This window comes from Dunckerocampus dactyliophorus, chromosome 20 (genome assembly GCF_027744805.1).
Source record: "Dunckerocampus dactyliophorus isolate RoL2022-P2 chromosome 20, RoL_Ddac_1.1, whole genome shotgun sequence".
Taxonomy (NCBI): domain Eukaryota; kingdom Metazoa; phylum Chordata; class Actinopteri; order Syngnathiformes; family Syngnathidae; genus Dunckerocampus; species Dunckerocampus dactyliophorus.
In genome coordinates, this window is record NC_072838.1 from 12287472 (window position 1) to 12309124 (window position 21653).

The 21653-nt window shown below is 42.4% G+C and overlaps 1 protein-coding gene across 1 annotated transcript; it reads right to left on the minus strand.

The window, feature by feature from the left end:
* Positions 1–566: 566 nt before the first annotated feature.
* hibadha (3-hydroxyisobutyrate dehydrogenase a) lies at positions 567–21380 on the minus strand. Its single transcript, XM_054764408.1, has 8 exons — positions 21252–21380; positions 20159–20319; positions 19943–20052; positions 19324–19445; positions 7950–8083; positions 6682–6758; positions 2643–2799; positions 567–1627 (listed from the first exon to the last, which is right to left on the minus strand). The coding sequence occupies exons 1-8, from the start codon at positions 21319–21321 to the stop codon at positions 1469–1471; spliced, it is 990 nt and encodes a 329-aa protein (XP_054620383.1). The 5' UTR covers positions 21322–21380; the 3' UTR covers positions 567–1468.
* Between the last annotated feature and the right edge of the window lie 273 nt (positions 21381–21653).

Genomic DNA, 21653 nt, shown 5'->3' on the forward strand with positions numbered 1-21653 from the left:
TAAGTGAATTTAGTTTAAACTTATTCCAGTACTTTTCTCACGAAAAATTTGAATTTCTGCCTAAACACTGCATTTATTTATCAATTTATTTGATTATATCTACATTTTTTGCCATATATAATAATCTATCCATCTGGTTTCTATGCCGCTTATCCTCATTAGGTTCGTGGGGGTATGCTGGAGCCTATCCCAGCTGACTTCGGGCGAAAGGCCAACCAATCCCAGAGCCCATATATAAGAAATTGTAGTTATTAAATATTTAATGACAGGATGAATTTACATTAAATTAATGCAAAAATGACAGCTTTATCAAGTAATCCATTAAAATACATGCATTTTTGTGCATTTGCCCACTAAATACTTGTAAGATTGGCTCTATTCGAGTTTGTTCAGCATACAGGGCGTTGGTGTTGTCAGATTACGGGCTCAAAAGCCAGCATATACCTGTAGAATTAAAACATATATATATATATATATATACATATATATATATATATATACGAATACATTTCCCACAGAAGTTGCATTTAAACTTGAGTGTATCAGTAATAAAACCAAACAAAATATACACAGAACATGTTTTAATGTACATTTTAGGTCCAAGTGTCGAGGATCTGTATCACAGGGAAAATACAAACTGTAGACAATTATTTTGACAAGAAAAGGTCACCGTCTTCAGCGTCTTTCAACGAGAAAATAAAATATATATTATGTACATTTGCTTTAAAGGAGGTACTTGTAGGACTAAATAGCTATTCCTTACACTTTGAATTAAAGGGAAAACTAACACCAGAGAGGAAGTAGGCATAGTTTGACAGTATTTCGCAGTGAACAACTGAAACAGTGTCGGTCACAGAATAATACTTCAGTGGCAAAAAAGGTACAGTAAATTCAAGTAGATTGTTTAACGTCAAATTCCCCTGAACATTGCACAGCGTGCACACAGTGCTAAGCTAACCAGCTAAATCTCACAGTATTTCACAAAGAGGACAGGTCCATTCACCGTGTAATGTAAGTGAAGGGAAATGGATTGAAAAATAAAAAGTATATGAAAACAAAAAATGTCTGGAAGACTTAAGTTGTAGAAGGAAACAAGTAAACTTTGAGGCAGGTTAAAGGAGTGAAAATGCTTCACCAATGTCCCTTGTCATGTCATTTGGAAACAGGAAAACCACAAAAATAATAATATGAAACATGAATTATGATGAAAAGTATGGTAACATGCCTGAAGGTTACCACAGAATGGAACTGTCTTAAGAAACTGATCTGAGGCCAGCTTTCGCATTTCCATTGACTGCCATGAAGTGAAGAACTGCACTAATGCAATGAGCGTATGTTGTATCTAATTGGACTGTCGCTCTGCCTAAGGGCAAGAGTGCAGTCTCTCCTGAGCATTGAGGGACGAGGGGCCCTGGCGTGTGTGTTCGTGGTGCGTGTGTGTTACATGGACAACCGGGTCCTCCTCTGCTCACTGTCCTTCCTCCTCGCGCAGGAACTGGAAGACGGATGAGAAGTCCTTGTTAGCGTAGCCGCGGGAGCACATGACTCTGAAGATCTGGTGGGCGAGGGAACCAAGAGGGACGGGCGTCTTGGTGTTGGTGGCCGTGTTTTGGGCCAAACCGAGATCCTGGATAACAACGCCACGTTGGAGAGAAAGAATGGTGGAATGGTGAGCCACATTGTCAGCAATATGCTGGGTTTTACTCCACACAGTATGGATATTTGGACCACGCTCTACAAAGACCATAAGGACAATCAAATATACCAAGCGGGCAAAAAAAGCCCTAAATGTGTCAGCTGGGGAGTGTGATTGAAGTAGTCAGGCTCATGCATGTGGCCACACATTGACAGTGTACTAATACTACAGACAGTAGAGGCAGCCTGCTATAGTCAGTAAAATAGCAGTAAAATGACATAAAACACAGTAAATCACATATGAAGCAGAATGAGGAGGAATTAAACATGCGATGCAAATTTAATTAGAAATTAAGTGGATACAGAGGAACCTAAAAAGGTCATACTCAATCTATTCCTGGATGCTGGTCTGAATTAGGGGGTTTTTTTTTCCCATAAGAAAGAATAGAAATGAAAAAGATCTGTTCCAGGGTCAAACTGTCGCCATCAATAAGCTTTTATTAACTGTACAATTTTTTAATGCTGATAATTGTAATATGGGGCTAAAAAGAAGTTAACCATATAGAGTAAAATTAAAATGCCTAAAACTAAATCTCTTTAATAAGCATTTTAGGTCGTAGATGGTGATTGTAAACGTTCTTAACTGTCATACAAGTGTAATAAGAAGCAAAATGAACATTGAAAGTATTCGTGCATGTTCCGGTGACACAATATTCTTTAAATGAAGACAGCAAACTCTACATTGTGTTCTTCTTCATTTCAGCCATATTGGACTAAGCAGCCAGGACAAAGTTGTGTGTCACTTTCCCAAATTACATGAAAATGCTCCAATTTCGGCCCTTTTTTCCCCTCACAAAAAATCACAAAAAGCCAAAGAAAAAGCAAAACAGAATATGCAGGTATTTTTCTCAAAAAGTTTGGTTTGCAAACTGTACGCCTTTGAAATTCTGAAGTTCTTCTGTTCTTTTCAAATGACGGTGAAAAAGTGACATGTTTTAGACCTTTACCTTGGCCATAAGCGTTGTTCCAAAGCCTCCCTGGTAGTTGTTGGCCGAGGGGACTCCCTCCATGACGCCAGGGACGGGATTGTACGTGTCACTGGACCAGCAGCGGCCTGAGGACATGTTGAGGATCTTTGCCAGTAGCTTGGGATCCAAACCCAGTCTAAGAGCAAGGAAGACATGGATGAGGTGGGGTATATTGCATATTTTAATGTCATTTTTGACACGCTGCCTGCGACCTACCCAGAATGGATCCGTGGCCCACTTTTGGGTCCCGACCCACCAGTTGAGAAGAACTGCTCTAACGTACATCCAAGTTTCATTTCAATAGTATGGTGTCTTGAAAAAGGTATATTGTAATAAAAATAGATGGTGAAATAGAAGGAATAAGGGATGATGCAAGGTGGATGGGAAGTGGTGCAAGTAAAACATGGAGAAAGATGAAGGGCGGCAGATGACCCCCATTGAACCTTGTGCCTGGCTGCGACCATTCCTCAGCGTTAATGGCTGAAGGCTTTGTAATGCTGGCTAATGCAGTATTGATGTTTAGCAGCACGTCTATCCTTCATCATCCCTTTTTCATGAAAAAAAAGTGGAGGAGAAGGAGGTGAAGTGGTTTAAGCAGCACAGGGGAGCCATAAACCTCACTGTCACTGTTTTTTTTTTTTTTTTTTTTTTTACCTTCTGGCCACAGCAGCCTACTTTTATGCATGCAAGCGGACACATTTCAGCAAAGAGGAAGGAGACACAGGCGGTGTCACGGAGCGAGTCGCGGTGCCAAGCATGACAGCAGAGAGGGTGTAACTACAGCGTCTGTCGCTGGTCTAAACTGCTTGTGTAGTGAATGTATGCTTTAAAAGGCCAGTGCAAGGCGAGCCACATCAAGCCCAGTGTTACTTACAGGCCTGTAACTCCACTCTGCTCTCAATATGACTGTTAAACCATCATAGGTCCTCACAGCCTCCCTCCATCCCTCCCTCCACCTGGCTCTCATTCTGCCATTACTACCACAGCTTTTTATTAGCCGTCTACCAACTAATTAAGGGCGGGAGTTGCATTTACATGTCTCTCCCTCCGTGTCTCTTTTGTGTCCGCTAGTTTTTATAAACAGTCTGTTTTGGAAATGTGGCATCGGTGACGTCTCGCTCGTGATGGCTTCTTCAGTTGCAGCCCTCGCCGCTGCCTCTTTCCTCCTCTGCCTTCCTCATCTCTGAGGACTCAAGGGGACATATGTTTGACATCGCCCCCACCCAGTCCGTCATCTCCCCCATATGCGCACACATACATGGCGGCCCCTCCCTGTGTTCTGGGTCAGCAGCTGAAAAGGTTACGGGCTGGGCTACAATAAAGCGCGTCCGAGCGCGCAGATCATTTGTTATGGCGAGCAGAGACGCTGACGGCGAGCTGTTGTCCTCTGTTAACGATAAATCAATGAATTTCCCCTCCTGCTCCCATCTCAAACACATAGACACACGCATTACCACTCAAGCAACCACGGTTATTAGCTGGCGAGGTGGTGGGGTTTCCTCGCCCGAGGTAATTTGCGTGGAGAAGGCGACATGTCACGCTTTAACAAGACTGACACGGACACACATAGTCACACAGGCGGCGACGACGACGCAAACGTGTTGCTGTGCCATGCCGCTGTGGATTAAAGAAATGTGCCGGGATGGAAGCAAGACGGGAAGGGGCTGGGGGTGTTTATGAGCTAGCAGGTGGGGTTCATTTGCAGCGCTGATAATGTCTGTTTCACTGCAATTAGCTCCTCATCCTCATGTGATGCCACAAGAGAGCCCGACTCCTGTTTATTATCACACTAAAGAGATAATGAGCACACACACAAGCTTTACTAGTATCATTTATAGAGGTAACATGCACATTTATAAGCGCTAATCAATTCATTCGGGCAGCAATGAGAGGAAGACTTAATTCCATTTAAAGGAAAATGGCTGTGTGTGTCATGACCTTTTTAAAATGACCTGTACTGTGTGTGTGCAAGGTAACAGTGCTAAGCTATAAATCCTCCTCTTTCATGTCCATTTACATCATAAAATCAAATCACTGTTGTGCCACTCTTTCTACTATTTCCTTGCAGTCTTTGTAACCCCTCCCCTTTCGCTGACTGCATGTAGAAATTACACCAGGCACAAATGAGGCAAAAAAGGGATTAAAAAGACAGAATAACATAAAGGTGGTAACACAAATGGGGACAGCGATGGAAAGGAGCTTCTGTGTGTGTATGTGTGTATGTGTGCTCATAATTGTCATGCGTGGCCCATCCTTTGCACGCGGAGAACGTCATGCTCTGGTGGAGACGGCCTGAGCCTCCATCTGAGATCAACAAATTAGCTCCATGAAAAGTGTGTGTGTAAGTGTGTGGTTGTGGACAGGTAAGGCCGGGCTTTATTAGCCAAGTCTTGCACGATAACATGTTGTCATTTCAGAGTGTGTGTGTGTGTGTCGGTTGGGACTTCGGGTCCTCGCTTTATAAGAGTTATGTGTGTAGGCTCTGTCTTAAGTAGGGGTGTCACAAGACACGATAAACAAGATTTGGTCTACGAGACGAGACAAGATTTTAACATTACTTGTACAAAAAATACGATGAAAAAATATATGACAATAAACAGTATTGCAGTGTACCAATTAATTTCTACTATGTTACACTCTTCTGCACTCTGTGAATGGTACCAGCCCCGCCTCCACACACCAAGACAAAGACTGTATGACTGACAAAAGGGCTCACTCTGTTCATGCCGTTGTTCAATGGAACAAATGCGGCAAGATTGATTGATTGCTTGCTGCTGTAACAAGTAAATTTCCCCGCTGTGGGATAAATAAAGTACATACAATACAAAAAGATGCTGAAACCAATGCACAGCATGAACTCTCTTTCCTGCCTGTTTGGAGCCGAGAAATGAGGAAAACAGAAACGCATGCACATGGCAATGCATTGAGGCCAGCAAATTTAAGTTCATTTTCACTTATGTGATTAATTAATTTATTTATTTATGATTGTCCTAGGCCTACTGCCCGTGAGATGTTTTTTTTTTAAACGAGAAATCTAGTCATGTTTAAATCTTGTGAGACCTTGTGACTCATCTAGCCTTTAATAATGCTCCAGATATTGTCTCTATAAGAAGTGCATGTATTCACACCAAAATTAACATACATCAAACCTGAAGACAATCATTCCTATTCATGTGCTTTCTGAACTTCTTACAAAGATGCGCGTTTTTGTTTCAGCGTGTGCGCATTTGTTTGTGCAGTGTGGCGATGTGTAAATCCATGTTGCTCCCTTAATGCCTTCATATTTCAGTGGCCCAGCAAAGGGATTTATGTGCAACTGCTCACGCCAATTTTCCTCTTCTGTCTCAGCATGGATAAATCAGCCGCTAGCACAGCTGAACTCGGCCCATGCACGCGCACGAAAACCAGGTGCACCATGGCATTTAAGTCTCTAAAGCCATAAAAAAACCTCATATTAACGTGGTGACCGGAGGAAGCACTTAACAAGGGAGATATTTGGAAGGTTGATAATTTACACATACGAAGGCCCATGTCCTTTCATCCGTCTGAGCGATAACTCACTTAGAACACTTCATTTCCTACATCTAAATAATGAAGATTCTTCAGCGACAGGATTTGATAAATTTGGAATCTCATCTGACTTACTATCCCATCATCAGCACCCTAAAATGAGGTCTTAAGTGGGTGGTGTCCAGTGACATGGTCTTGGTGAACGCTCAATCAGCAGATGTAAATCAGAGCCAGTGACTCCTCCCCCTCATCCATCTTTTTTTAGCAGATACTTGGGGCCACGTTGACCTCCTTTGCACTTCCATTTACTAAACTCATTTCCATTGCACTGTAGTGCAGCCGGGTAACTTAACTATGATGTCTGTGAGACCATATTTAGTTGATTTAACAAAAAAAACTGAATGTGTAAATATGCTACTCAATGTGCAGCAATTGACAAAGTTGGGATGCACTCCTAACGATAATAAGTCATCATTACTCCTGTTTAATATATGCTGCAGTCCATTACCTGATGCCGAGGTTCATAGTCTCTGCGGTTCCAATCATCCCAATAGCCAGAAGCATGTTGTTGCAGATCTTTGCTGCCTTGAGTGGATAAAAAGAGAATAAATGTCACATATATGCATATTTAATTGGACAATAATCCACATTCACAAAAGAAGTAAGTGCATTTACACGCTGAGTGGCATTGCAGCTGTTTTGTGTTTCAGACAGTATCTCGCAAAAGTGAGTACACACCCCACATTTCTGCAAATATGTTAGGAAACAACACTTTGATACAATGTAAAGTATTCAATGTACAGCTTGGGTAAGTGTAAATTTGCTGTCCCCTCAAAATAACTCGACACACAACCATTAATGTCTAAACCGCTGGCAACAAGTACACCCCTCATGAAAATGTCAAAATTGTTCCCCAGGTGTGAATATTTAGTGTGGATACTAGGAGTGCGCGATAAATATCAGATCGATAATTATCGAGCCAATATGAGGAATTATAACGACATATCGCTAAATCCGATAACATTAAAAACAGCTAAGATAACCTATGATAAAAAAAAAAAACACTCCAGTGAGGCAAGGTTCCCCGTACTGTGCTGTAGGTGGGTTAGGATGGTCAAATCAAGCGCTCCTTTTCTCCAGCATGTGACGTGCAAAGTCACTTGTCAATAAACGTTTACAAGTAGCGCAACAATTCTTTTATTCACATCCTCAGAGTTCTTTGCCACAAGGTGCCATGTTGAACTACCAGTGACCCGTATGAGAGGGTGTGAGAGCGATAACACCAAATTTAACACACCTGCTCCTAAACACTTACAGTAAACACTTGTAAGACTGAGTCACATGACACTGGGAAGGAAAACTGGCAAATTGGGCCCAATTACTACAGTGTACATACGGGTATATTTGCTTTTTTTTGCCAGCAGTTTCGACATTAATGGTTGTGAGTAGAGTCAAGGACAACAAATTTACAGTTATCCAAGCTGTACATGACTACTTTACATTAAATATTGTATTAAATGACATTAAAGTGTTGTTTCTTTCGTGTTGTCCCTTGAGAAGATATAATCAAATATTTGCAGAAATGTGAGGGGTGTACTTAATTTAGTTAGATACGGTAAATAGTTACATGATGCGATCGCTTTTTCGTGGCATTGCTGCATGCATGACCCAACAGGAAATACATACTGTAGGAACAAATGGTTTTAATAGTGTGCTGTATAAGTTATTGCAAATGTTGTGTATGACTGAAATCTAAAATGTACTTGTGTGATTTACCTGTCCGGTACCAACTTGTCCACAGTAGACAACATTGGCCCCCATGCAGGTGAGCAGCTCTTGGGCAGCGTTGTACTCCTCCTCCACTCCACCCACCATGAAGGTCAGCTTGGCCATGCTGGCAGCCCCGACACCTAAAAAACACATAACAGTGGAGGCTAGCTGAGGTGAACACATACTTCACCTTTGTAAAGGACTAGCCAATTTGGTCAGTTGGATGGTACGATGCATTGGTGCAGTGATCCTCCTGCACTCACCCTGTGCTGCACTCATCCATGCTTTGTACGTACCATAACTTCATGATACAACACAGCGTTATTGCAACTTGGAACTGTACACTGGAAGTGTATACTGCTTGAGCGCAGTAAGGAGCATGCACACGAGTTTAAAGTTAAGTCATGTTTGAATTAAAGGTTTGATTTGCAAAACGGAAGTTAGTGTTTTGTTGTTAAATGTATTTGCATGGAAAACACATCCTTGAAAAAGCTTAATATATCAGTCACTTGACTGTGTCTCTAAAGGTCAGCTTTACACTTAGTGTGTGTGTGTGTGTGTGTGTGAGAGACTCATGGCGGGACAGGCGTGTTAAGTAGCGCCGCACCAGAGGGACAGACGCATCTTTAAAAGCCGATTGTTGCAATCATCCACTGCACAACCCTCATGGGAGCCCTTGCCTTTTGTCCTGTCACCCTTTCTCTTTCTGTCCCAAGCACACACAGCTAACACACAAACACATACTACACACCAGCTGTGCCTCAGGCTGCCCCCTCCTCTCAGGGGTATCAGTGACATGCGTGAGGGGTAATTAACTTTATACTTTATCATGTTCAATTAGGCGTCCCTCCCCGTGCCTGATGGTTTAAGGAGCGTGCCATGTTGTGGGAGGCAACTGCAGCACACCTCCCTCTCTCTCTCTCCTTGCCGTGCCTCCTATACAGGGTCTTTAATACAAAAATTACTCCTTTTCACAGTCGGATGGACCCCATCAGCCTCGCTCTGTCCCTTGAATTAAAGAACGTGTGAATTACCCCAGACATTTCCACAATGGATTACTGGTAAACACACAAACAGAAGAACAGAAGCCAAAATATTGAGCAGCTTGCTGGAAGGTGCACATTTGCACTTTTAGCTTTCCGAAAAGGAGGAGGGAAGACTGAGCAAACTCTCTTTAGGGTGTCGTCAAACTGTAATGAAAGGCCTCTAAACACTGAACACCTAATAATGTCAGTGTTAATAATTAAACAGGAATTAGCATGGACAAAACAGCTGAAATCACATTGTCAGTGCAGAATGGAGACTAGAAGAGTGCAGCGGAGATCTCCATGTGTCACAAACCTAATAAATACGCATCCCTTTTATTTCGGTCTCTTGCTTAATTGGCACTGTTTCTGTCACCGTGTGTGTGTGTGTGTGTCAGTGATGAGCTGTCATCAGGTCATTAGGGCCACATAATGAAGGCTGAAACCCATGGCGTGGCAGCTGCCTTCGGGAGAGCACAGTCAACATAAGGCCCCCATGCACGCAAATCATGTATACATATGGTCTGCAGATCTTGAGCAAGATGCATTTACTTCCATTCATGTTACTTTATAATGTACTGTTTATCTAACACCAGATGAGTACAGTGCGAAAGAAGTTGTAAATAGGTCATAATAAAGTGAAGCCTCTTGCTTTTCAGCTATTTTTCAAGCAGGCACCAACTTAAAAGACAACACTTAAAAAGAGCAGTGCGACAACTGCTGCCTAATTAGCGGAGAGATCACAGTTTGTGGACAACTAAAGAGCCGATTATTGAAGACACAGTCGATGTAGTGATCAATATAGCTCACTAAAGAGGAGGAGGAAGGAAAAGAGGGAGACAGCAGATGAGGATAACGATCTTACTCGTCTTACCTCCCAACTCTCCCTCCCTCAAATTAACTAATCACCCATAATAAGCTCTTATGATATGTAGAGGATTTCTATAAGCAGTAGTGACACCGGGATGATGGAAGATCCATGTGGTTGGAAGAAAAACACATCATTACCATAATGTGTGTGTGTTTGAAGCACCAGTGACTCAGTTCAATGTGCATACACAAAGATTCATCCATCTTCACGTGTGTGTGTGTGTGTGTGTGTGGTGTAATTGTCTCTACGCAACATCTATGCAGGATGTTACACTTTCACAGTGTATATTATGCACATATGCATCGGTGTGCATGTGTGTGCAGAGGGACGTCCCGTTCCTGGGCCAGTTCTGTCAGAGACGGATTAAAGAGGAATCCTAATGAGGCTTCCTGAGTGCTGGGTGCGCTGGCTCATCCATCCCAGCGGGAGTGACAGTCGTGGATCGTTAGCACTGCACAACGACACAACGCCCCCTAGGGGGAGACAAGATGTGTGTGTGCGTCTGGAGGGAAGGGGGATAAGAAGATAACTGTAGGAGAGGATGTTTTTAATTATAATGCTACACTGAGTACAGCGGAACCCATTTAAGTCGGCATTCCTCTCATTGGCTGACTCATGTCGACATAAGTGGTTGTCAACTGCAAATAGCCATTACTTGTGCACTTACACCTAAATAAAATATTTTTTTTCTTTTGCATCTCAAATTTTATGTTGACAAAAGTGGTCGACATGTACTGTATGCCGACATCATCTTAAGCTGGCATGTTTTATTAATAAGAACAACACGGTGGACCAGGACTTGATGAGTTGGTCCACTTAGATTGGATTTCTACATAATTGTACTATGTATTAAAGTAGGCATGGTAACTTAAATGAGAGTGCTGACAGGTGACAGGCGAACATTGACTGGAGGGGCCCACAAAAGCACCCCATTTAGGTATGGTCAGACTTGAGGTTGACTGTTAATGAGTCACTCTTATGCTGCTTGTCCACTGCACAGTTGGTTTGGTAGCACAAAAACTGACCTCTGCAGCAAAGTGGAGACAGTGGAGTTTAATACTGCAGCATTCCAGGCTGAAGAGTAGCTCCTATTGGAGATGGCAACTGTACACACATGGGGCTGTGTGTGGCCCATGTAAGTTCGCCTGCATGCAACCACAACACACGCACACGCACATGCAGTATACACCTCTCCTTCTTGCAGCAAGAGCTAACAAGCAGTTGATCAAACATCATTAGGACAGATGCTGAGCAGCAGGAGACATGAACATCAGAAGCAAAGCAACATCAGAGCAACAAGTTTTGGTTTTGGCTTGTTTGTAGTGAACGCTGTATTCATTAGCACTACTTTCATTACACAAAAGAGCAATCCATGGTGGCTTTGTAAGCTTCCTAACACTAAAAGCTCCTTTTGAAGCGGTGAGGAACATCAGTGTTCTTGCCCATACAACATCTGTGTGTGTGTGTGGACAGGTGCAAATCAGTGGGTGCTTCAGAACACTACATAAGAGTAAAGAGAAGTTAACCACAGTATATTAAAACCTACAAACCATCAGTGAGGTGCTTGAGAGATGAGGCTCTTCACATAAAAACTAAGCAGCTGACTTTCCTGTGTACGTTCTGTTCTTCCTCTTCTGTTGTCAGTGTTGCTTCTGCCACATTGTACGGAGCAGCCAGAACAGCTACACACCAGTCATATTTGTTGCTATGCTACCTGCTACGTGATAAGTTCCATTTCCGGTTTTATGGTCGTCATCTCCCTTGTTCCTGTTTGCCATGACGGTATCACTTAAGAAACACAAAAAAAACAACCAAAAAAGCAAAACTTGTGGAGAGCCGCTGGACAAAATTTGGGTCATATTCCGAACTATTCGACTTTAGAGGCAAATTTAGAGGTTTATTTGTGGTGGCCCGCCACAAATAAATTTGGACCGCCACATACACATTTGGCACTACCTTTTTAATTTTTTCTTTTTAATTTAGAGCTACCTGTTTGCCCTCGCTCGTAAACACATTACAATTGAACCGTCTGTGTCGCTTGTCATTACAAATCTATACAGTAGATGGCACCTGGTCTGCCAGAGAATAAGACAACATAGCAGGTGGAGAGTCAGTGTTTCCGGCGTAGTGATTTAGTGACTCAAAAAAGTGAGTAGCAATTTTTTCTGGTCTACTTGGACACTTTTGGAGACTAACATGAAAGAAAGTATCAGTCTTCGGGTCCTGGAGTGGGGGCCCCCCTCCATGTAAGGCTATGTCCATTGCAAGCGAAAACGCACATTTCCCCCACTCAAGTGTAATAAAAATGCACAATCAGAAGCCTGAAAAAGCTACCACAACTGACTTTATTTTATTGACTTGATCAATATGGTGGGATATTAGATGTACAATGATGTGTACTTTTAAAATCAGCGTACACTGACTGACATGGACCCATGCAGTAAACATTATGAATGTTTTTTTTAATTGCCCCACCCCACTAACCAAAGCCACAGATAGATTGCAACCCTGTGGTAAACAGCACTGTATAGTTTAAGTACAGCAATGAGCACAATAATTTCTCCATATGAGTATGTAAGTACTCTTTCTGCATGAGCAATTGGAGAGCTGCAAAGACACACCTCATGCCACACCATTGTTTCCAAATGTAGTTGGTGTAAACAAACGCTGCCCTGTTTGCTACCTCGTTGTTCCAGCTAAGTTTGGCTCTTCTGCAGCCGTCTATCAATGGGAGTCAATGCCTGCAGTGAGAGCCAGCAGGGGTTTAGGATGTTTGGAGGCCAACAACATACCCTCATGTGGTCCACCATTATAATTACACCCAAGGGCAGCTCTTTTTCTCAAACAATTTAAAAACCCAAGAAGGCCCCGTAAAAACCATAACGGATATCGAGTAATTCGGTGAAAAGGTATGAGGGGGCGCGCTGGCCAAAATCGCACAGTCACATAAAAAAACAGCACTTTCAACAGTTTATCTGCCAACTATGCTAATGCTGCACAGTTGTGTTAAAAACAGACACTTTATCAGCTCCATTTAACAAGCGCACAGCCATGAGAACCAAATCCTGCACACAAATGCTGCAAGAGAATCTCAAGAAGGCGACATTAAAAAGTAAAACTTATATTTTAGGGCTACAACATACTCGAGGGGGTGAGTTTGTAATGTCTGTTTATTGACCACTACACCAGCTTTAATCATCATCACCATCATGACCATCATCACCATCGGTAACTGCTCCATTCCGCAGAGGGGAGGCTGGTCAATGTTAGGTGACAAGAGAATGGAGTAGGAAGAAGAAATCCACAATCAATTGGTTCTCTCGCCCGATGAGGCTCATTTAGAAAAAAGTGCAAGCTAGTAATGGTCCACAATTAGGATGCAGGCACAAACACGCGCTCTCGCATCATCGCCATGTAGAGAAACTGCCGTTCAAATGGACAGAATGCTAATTTCTTTTTAAATTAGTGACATTTGAGTTACATTTGATGGACAGAGTGGTTTTGTGTAACTCATACACCAGCTGACTCTTTGTCTGTGTGCGCGCAAACACACACAGGGCACGCACAAACATACACAAAAGGTGACATAGGGGAAGTAAGAGCCAGTCCCCAGCTGCTGTGGGCCTACATCCATCTGGAGCATGGGTTAGAGTGCCCCCCAGCAGCATCCCCCTCCATCGATGCTAGCCCGGCTCTCTTTACTACACTTCTTGCAGCAACGCCCACGGCCCCCCCCACACTCACTTATCCCTCTGTGTCACCAGAACCCGTCAGTGGGTGGCTTGTTATGCTAATCTAGTCTTCCGGCCGCTGTCTCACTAGTACTGGTTAGCCATCAAAGTGACAGACTGCAACAGCAACGCCCCCTCTGCCCATTGAGGCTGAATCATCACTAACCCTCCAGTAACCTGTCTTCAGGCCCTGAGACTCATCTTCTCATTAATCCCATTCTCAGACTGGATTAAGCTGGCCTGAGTGATCTCCTGTTACTTTCTATCACCTCTGACCAGACATCTCCAGAGGGGGGCAGGTTTTTGAACAAGGTGACATTTCCAATTGTGACGAGGAAAAGCTGAGCTGACAGAAGTGATATCATTGGGTTTGATATACAATACAGTACACAGCTTTCTTCCAACTATATTTTTCTGTCTGAACGCAAGGATTATATGGTATCAAAACCAAGTTCAAAGTAACACCGCACCATATCTCATTTTCAAATGAATCGGACAGGCCTGACCACAATAAGCATCAGTGGCTACAATTAGCATTAAAAGTGTTAAAACAAAACATCTTCTGTAACAATGTCATGCTGCAAGGTCAGTGGAAACCCAAATTGCGCAAATTTTTCGACTCAAATATCTTCCATCGAGACCAGGGATCCTCAATTACATTTGTCCAAGGGCCAGAATTTTTCTCGGCAGACGCTGAAGGCCAGATGATATTGTTAAAAAATAATAATACATAGATATCTATATCTAGTATTTTGTATCCTTTGTCAGTGTTAGACTCATATTAGCTGTACTGCAGTAGTGTAGTACTGCAAGTTCAGAGTCAGTTCAGTAGCACGCATACAGTATATGCATCATCAGTGCACACACACAGAGTTTCAAGTTGCCAACATGACAGGACATGCCCCAATCATCCCAGCTCAAAAAATGGTAGTTAGTACGGTCAGATTTAGATAAAACATATGAGCACTGAAATACGGATAAGTAAGCGGCCTACATACCTTCCATGTTGTTCCCCGCGTGCAAAGTGCTGGGTTTGGAACATACCAATATAATGCGCCAGTCATCTGTGGCTGTGTTTTCAGGCTGGGATAAAATGCGCACGACAGTCAATGAACGTGATTTTAGGTGGACAGACATTTTAAAACATCACTTGTGTGGATGGAATTTATTGCTTAAAATATAAACTTTCATGTCCCTGTGGCAGTAAATGTATCCTGACTGCTGATTGGATGAGCAAGGAAACAGGCGGGGGAGCCTCTGTGTGTGCAATGAGGGACGGTTGTTATACGACTATGTTTGTTTTAGCATGGTTTTTCGTCTCAATAAAGTGATTGTTGATCCACCACCTCCTCCTCGTCCTCTTCACATCCGGGCACAAGCTACAGGTCTTAATATCCACACAAAAACATCACAATCTAAGAGATATGTAACCCAGAAGCATTCGCAGCTGTGGAATGGGCGGATGAGACATTTCCCAGCATGCTTTCTTGTAGTTAAATTATCACTTTTGACTTTGTCTTATGTCTCTTTAAGGTGTTATTTCACACAGACAGGGTGTAAAGTGATGTTGTTTCTAGTAGTGTACAGTGAAATTATTAATAATAATGGATTAGATTTCATATAGCGCTTTTCAAGGCACCCAAAGCGCTTCGTAATGAAGCGCTTTGAAGTAATGAATGAACCCATTATTGGTTCGCTCCTCAGTCACACAATGGCTGTGGTAACCTACATCTGTAGCCTCAGCTACCCTGAGGTTGTCTGACGGAATCGTGGCTGCCAATACGCAGGTGAAGGTGGCTGAAGTGTCTTGCCCAGGGACACAATGACAGTGACTGGGTGGAGGGAGCGAGGATCAAAACACCAACCTTCCGGTTTCTGGACAACCTGCTCTACCTCCTGAGCCACTGCTGCACCATTGTTAGTGCTATTGTTAGTTTTGGTCTGAATTCGGAACCCTTTATATTTTGTGTGTGTGTGTGTGTGTGTGTGTGTGTATATGGCAAGTGGCTGCAACCAGCAGAGGCTCTGTTTACTCAGTCGTTTGTCAGCTATGGAAAGTTGAGCTACAGAAATGCATGATGGCAACTCCTTTGGGCAGCGTTATTCCAATCAGTGCAACACTGGCTTGGAAACAGGAGTTCAGAACATTCAGAAAGAGACATTCATTACTGTTCTTTGACCCGTAGCCTACTTATACATGACAGAGCGCTTGTGACACCACCAACTACTAGCCTGGCAAGCATATTCCAGCGTCTGGTGTCTTTTTTTCATTTGAACTGGGATCGTTCTGATAAAACTGCAGTGTGAAACTTTTCAAAACCCAATGAGGAAACGTTGTCGAGATAGATTTAAAACAACTGGGGCCAGCCTTGGTTTGAAAAAGCTCATTCATGTTCAACAGTGACGTTCAAAATGACGCCAAATGACACACTGCAAACGAAAGGCAGCTGTTGATGTGGTGTGGATGTGATCAGGGCGGCGTTGAGACGCAGGCTAAATGGGTAGTTAGCTGAGGACTTAAAGACCTCACAAACAAGCAGCATTAGCCTCGATTGCCTACGGTCCCACAGCAGCTAGACTATTCTCGCTTTCATTTGCAGTGATAGCTTGCTTTCCCAGCGTTGGGAAAAACACAATGAAAGTTTTTTTTAGGGCCTTTTTAAAGCTGTCATGCGTTAGCAATGTGGCACACCACCTTGGGCATATCGGCACAAACACAGGCATTCTGGGTAATTATTGCTAACGACCCTACCACTTGTTAGCCAGACCTTCTATTTTTGCCAGTTGTGTGCCAACACCCTGGGCCAGTGACATCAGAGTTTGTTTTGCTGTGGGTCCACTTTTCATGAGGACATTTTACTGATACCAGAGAGTTATGTAAGTGGCTCTACATGGTATTTAGACCTGAAGAACTGCTCTGTGCTAGCATGAAAATAAAAGTAGAACAGGAAACAAAAAATATGACGTAGGCCCATCATTACCAACCACTCTGTAGTCAGTGAAACGGTACAGTATGTCACATATGTCCATGACAGTCAGAAGGCTTGGCAAGGAACCAAAAAAATAACTGAATTAATTGGACTAGATGACCAGCCTCTAGGGCGTGAAAGACACCGGGTTCTGCCGACTGCTCTCTCACTTGGAGCCGACCAGGAAGTCCTGCTATGAAGAGCTCCACCAGACAATGTACTCTCACATCAAAAGTCTCCTTAAAGAAGGTGTCTCATCCTCATCCAAGATTCACGAGTGATATACAGTATGTTCTCTTGAAAAGGTAAGTAAAATATGCCTTTGGCTAAATTAAGGTTGTTTTATGGGTCCCCCATACATTGCCCTTGGCCAATACCACTTATCATAAATAAAGTGAAAAATTTCGTCCCTTGTATCGGAATCGTCAACACAAAACCCTGATCGGAGCACCCCTACTACTTAGTATCATACTGTAGATATCTTTCTTCTTCTTCAAACTACATATTACAGCATTTGGCCTTGCGTGTTATCCTATCCCTTGTGGACTAAATTACATTTCATTACATGGTGGCCAACTATTATAAAGCGAGAACATTCAAGTTTATATATGCCTTTTCCATAACATTTTGATGATTGTAGGGAAAAGCTGCAAAAAACATTAACAACAGCTCCATTGTCACAATACACAAAAAGCCTTAAGATGCAAAGAAACTTACAGAAATTAAACAATCATTAGTTTTATTATTCACAGCAGTGCTTTGCTTCTGCTGACATCTTTCAGCATGTTCCATGAATAGGGCCAATTTGTCACAGAGCCCAGTTTTTATTGTTGCTTACTGTTTTCCCATCACTCAGTAGCTCTGCAGTGTGCCCTATTTGGGTAGGGTGCCATCTTCTGGTAGGAGAAGACCATCTTAATTCATATCTTATCCAGACATTGACATTATGGTGCTTTATGCCCCGTAATGCATGCAGAAAGCAATGGAGGTGAATGTCCTTTTGACTTGAACCCATTTAATACATTGGAGGTGTGGTTAAGATGGCTAAACTATCAATTCATCGGTATATTACTATGGTAATTATTAATTTGTTTTATTTAATAACTACTCAGCATGTTTGGGCCCCACAGGGTACATGTTTGGGAAATCAAGGCAAAGTAGAAGGTCAATGACTGGTCATCTCAGGCTAGCAAAAGAGGCTTATTTGGGAGACGGTAGAGGAACAACAACCTTCACAGAAGAGTGCAGAGGAGTAAACAGTGTGCGCGTTAAAGGCGAGTATCTGGCTTAAGGCTCTGATCTCACTGACTGCAGTCACTCGGTGCGGCAGACGCCAGCTGGTAAACATGCCAGCGTGGGCCTAGTCTGTGTTTGTAGGGGGGAGCGCATGAGCAACAGAGTGTGTCGTGTGCTAATTTAGTATTGCGAAAGTCGACTGTTGTCACAGAGAGAACACAGGTGAGTCAGGATGTGGCACGCTAGAAATGCATACGCACAATTAAATTCAGCGTGCAAGAGTAAAAAAAAGCTGTGGTGAAACGAGGTGACGGACAGCTTTACTGTGAAGTGTCTCCCTTGTGTCTTATCTCCCCTCCATGTGAGGGCAGGTTCTTTCCTCTTTATGGCTCTTTATCTGACATGAAAGGCCCTAACATGGGATTGCCGCCATTACGGCTCCATCAACATGAAAAGCGCTGGACGTGGGACTTCTCCGGCGTGGCTTGGCCCATTAAGAGTGACTGGTGATCCTGTGCTCTGTCAAGGAGCCGTCACCAGCAGACAGCACCGACATAATGAGGACTTAAAAACCTCAACCTTGCCTCCAAAAAGCCTTGGTCAAATGCAGTCATAAAACCTGGAGAGGGCACCTACTGTCTGGTCTGCTCAGTAATTACAACCAATGTTGCAGCATTAACCCAAAAGATCCCATAGTTAAGTTTACAAAGAGGGTTAGGCAGGTCAGGAACTTGGCATTGGGGTCACAGAACTATCACCGAGGTTGGTGGTTCTTTACTCGCATTCACTTTACTTCCTGACCTCCGCTCTAATAGACACCGTGCCTCAATTAATCGGAGAGTGTGTCATACACTTGAATAAATGAATAAATAGATGGCACACCTCACAAGTAGGTGTCTTTACCACCACACACTCTGCATGAGCGACACAGCATCTGCAAAGTTAACGGCAGAGTGCTGCTCTGTTCACCATTGATATTTTGTTAGTTTTAGTTTCAAAAGGTGTCATACCACTATAAAGGAAAGTTAACCACATACAGTATAATACGACTAAATCAAAGTGCAATACTGTGAAGTAAAACTCACTTGATGATACCTGTCAGACACATAATGGAGAAGGAACAAGGAGGTGTTTGCAGAGCGAGTATTGCTGTAATTGTGTGTAGTGTATTTGTAAGCTTATTTCGTAAAAGTAACTTGTGCTCAGAATAAGGATAAACGGCATAGAAAATGGATGGATGGATGGATGTTCATGATATTGTTCATATTGTACCGAGCAGCCAGACTCATTCCTGTGTCATGTAAGCTCCATATCTGTTTCTGTGGTTAGCATGCCATTTTTGTCACCACTACCCATGTTTAGATGCTCAGTTATGTGAGACTTTTGAAGCTTTTTTTTTTTTTTTTTAAACATAAATTACACATGACGTTGTAATTCATTGTTGATTTAAGTATCATTATTTATTTTTTTTGGACGTTATACTCTCTGCAGTTGAGAACCTTGGTCAATTTATGAGGAAATACGGTGTCAAGTCATCACGTGTGTTACCTCCTGACACGGGCGCATCCATGAACACGGCTCCCATCTTCTCTGCGGCGACAGCCATCTCCTTTGAGACGGCAGGGTCAATAGTGGAGGAGTCGATCAAAAGGGTTCCCTTCTTTACCTTCCTAAATAAAAAAAAAAAAGTACCAAGAAGCGGCTTTTTCTCTGCATTCTAAAGAAATTGTGTTTTTCCACCACTGTGAGCAAAGCGCTTTAACCTCCTGGGACCCAGCAGTGCATTTTTGTCTTATGGATCTCACAGCCATATTTCAAATGCAAAACACTAAAAGACACATAAAACTGAGGTGGTTTTGGTAACATACAATAATTTTTAAGATAACAGTACTGAAAACACATTTCCTGTCCTCGGTGGTGGACATTACAACTTAGTACTACTAATTTTTTTTTTCAAATGATGCACACATGCATGTATGTAACCAAGAAGAATAGAGAGAAAAGAATAGATGCCGCTGTCCACTGCAAAAGACGTTGCATAAAAATAAATACATTCTCCTACAAAAAAATATTCTTACATTTTCACTCAAGACAACCATTTCATGCAAAAAAACTGCAACCTTTATTTCTCTGGGACTCAGGAGGTTAAGCAGGGCTTAAAACATACTTGAGGATGCCATTGGGGCCCGTGTAGACCTCTATTACGTTGGGACTGGAGGGCAGCATTGTGATGATGCGGTCTGCTTTCTCAGCTACTTCTGCTGGAGAGTCTACTACCTGTACACATAAAATAAACCCATTCATGAATAAACTACTACTGCAGGTCCAATATGAGATATTTCCATGAATGACTAATACAGCATTTTGGGGGGTTGTGTGTTACCTGGGCTCCCAGATCTTGCAGCTCCTTGCAGGGCTCAGGAAAGACATCAGTGGCGATTATGGGGTACCCATTTTTCAGCAGGTTTTTGGCCATGGGGCTGCCCATGTTTCCCACACCAATAAACCCAACAGGTGTTTTTGAGGCCATGGACCGCATGAACACTGAATGAAAAAAGAAAAAAGAATTGGAGCCTTCTGTACAGTAGCTGGCTGCAGTAAACTTCCAATTCAGTGTGACAAGCTACGAGATAAGTGTCATTTGGCTGTTTGCCTGAATAAGTGGTGCTATAAAACACTGCATGGTGAATGAGATGAGAAAAAGAAAAGTCAGCAAAAAAAAAAAAAACAACAAAAAAACCCACCCTGAAAGTGTAATATTTGACTGAAGATTATAGACCATGTCATCAATCTGTGCAGGTTACTTACAACCTGGTTTTGGAAACTGTGCCCAGGCTATTAAACAGTGCTGGCTCAGCCAAGGTCCTGGCAGGTTAACAATACTAAACACTGGCAGTGAACCAAGCAGACAACACAAAGACTTTATAATTAAGTACAAACACTAAGATGATCTTAAATCTGCTCTACCAAGGCAATTTTATCACCAGTGACATAAAATAATAAATGGTGCATGTTTTCACAACAAGAGTTCATATCAATGAAAAAACAATTAAACAAATCACTTACAAAAATTATTATTTCACTGGCTTAAAGAGCAAAATAAATAATAGTGCATCCTAATTTATGGATGGATGCATGTTACTAATCTTTTTTGTTTATTTTCTGCTGCCAAATAATTCTGTTTCATATGAACAGTGATGCTGTAGTTAAAGCTAGCATTAGTAATAGATTGTATAAATATTATTCAGGATGCTTCATTGTTACTTGAAATATTATATCATTTAAGGTTGCATTTATTATATAGTGAGAGCCACAATGGTCAACACTGGGACAATGTGTCCAAATTGGAGCACTCCAATGCGCTAACACAGCTAGCATGGGCTAACATAACTAGGGAAGAATGACTGGCGTGCATTCTCTCTCCACGAGCACACGGAAACAAAAACGAGGAAACAGAAATATAAACAGATACGTACCACAGGTAGGGCTAACATGATTATTCCACTTTAGCAGAGCATTTTGACACCCTCTAAACAACGCTGCCATACTTCTTTCCCCTTGACCTCGGCAGACGCAGTGACAGCTGTCTCACCGGCACAGCAAGATACACTCGCGCTGATTGGCAGTTAGTTCCACCAATTGTAGTCCGCAAAGGATTCCCTCAGCCAATAGAAATGAAGAAAGGGCGGGATATCCTGTGTTTTTACCTCTTAATACCTTTTGGAAACCAAAACGGCAGAAACAAACTATATAAATGATAAATTATATGGTCAATATATATATTATGTTTTATAAAACTATACATGTGCTCTTTATTTTTTAGGATTTTTATTTCTTGTTCAATCTTTTTTCATCCTGATCCCTACTGCTACTCCCAG

Excerpts from the sequence above, each read along its gene's own strand:
- hibadha (XM_054764408.1), bottom strand. The coding sequence starts at position 21,321 with ATGGCAGCGTTGTTTAGAGGGTGTCAAAATGCTCTGCTAAAGTGGAAT. Across the intron at positions 20,053-20,158 it reads TGCAAGATCTGGGAGCCCAG|GTAGTAGACTCTCCAGCAGA; the intron begins GTAACACACAAC and ends TTATGTGTACAG. Across the intron at positions 2,800-6,681 it reads ACTATGAACCTCGGCATCAG|ACTGGGTTTGGATCCCAAGC; the intron begins GTAATGGACTGC and ends CCTTGCTCTTAG.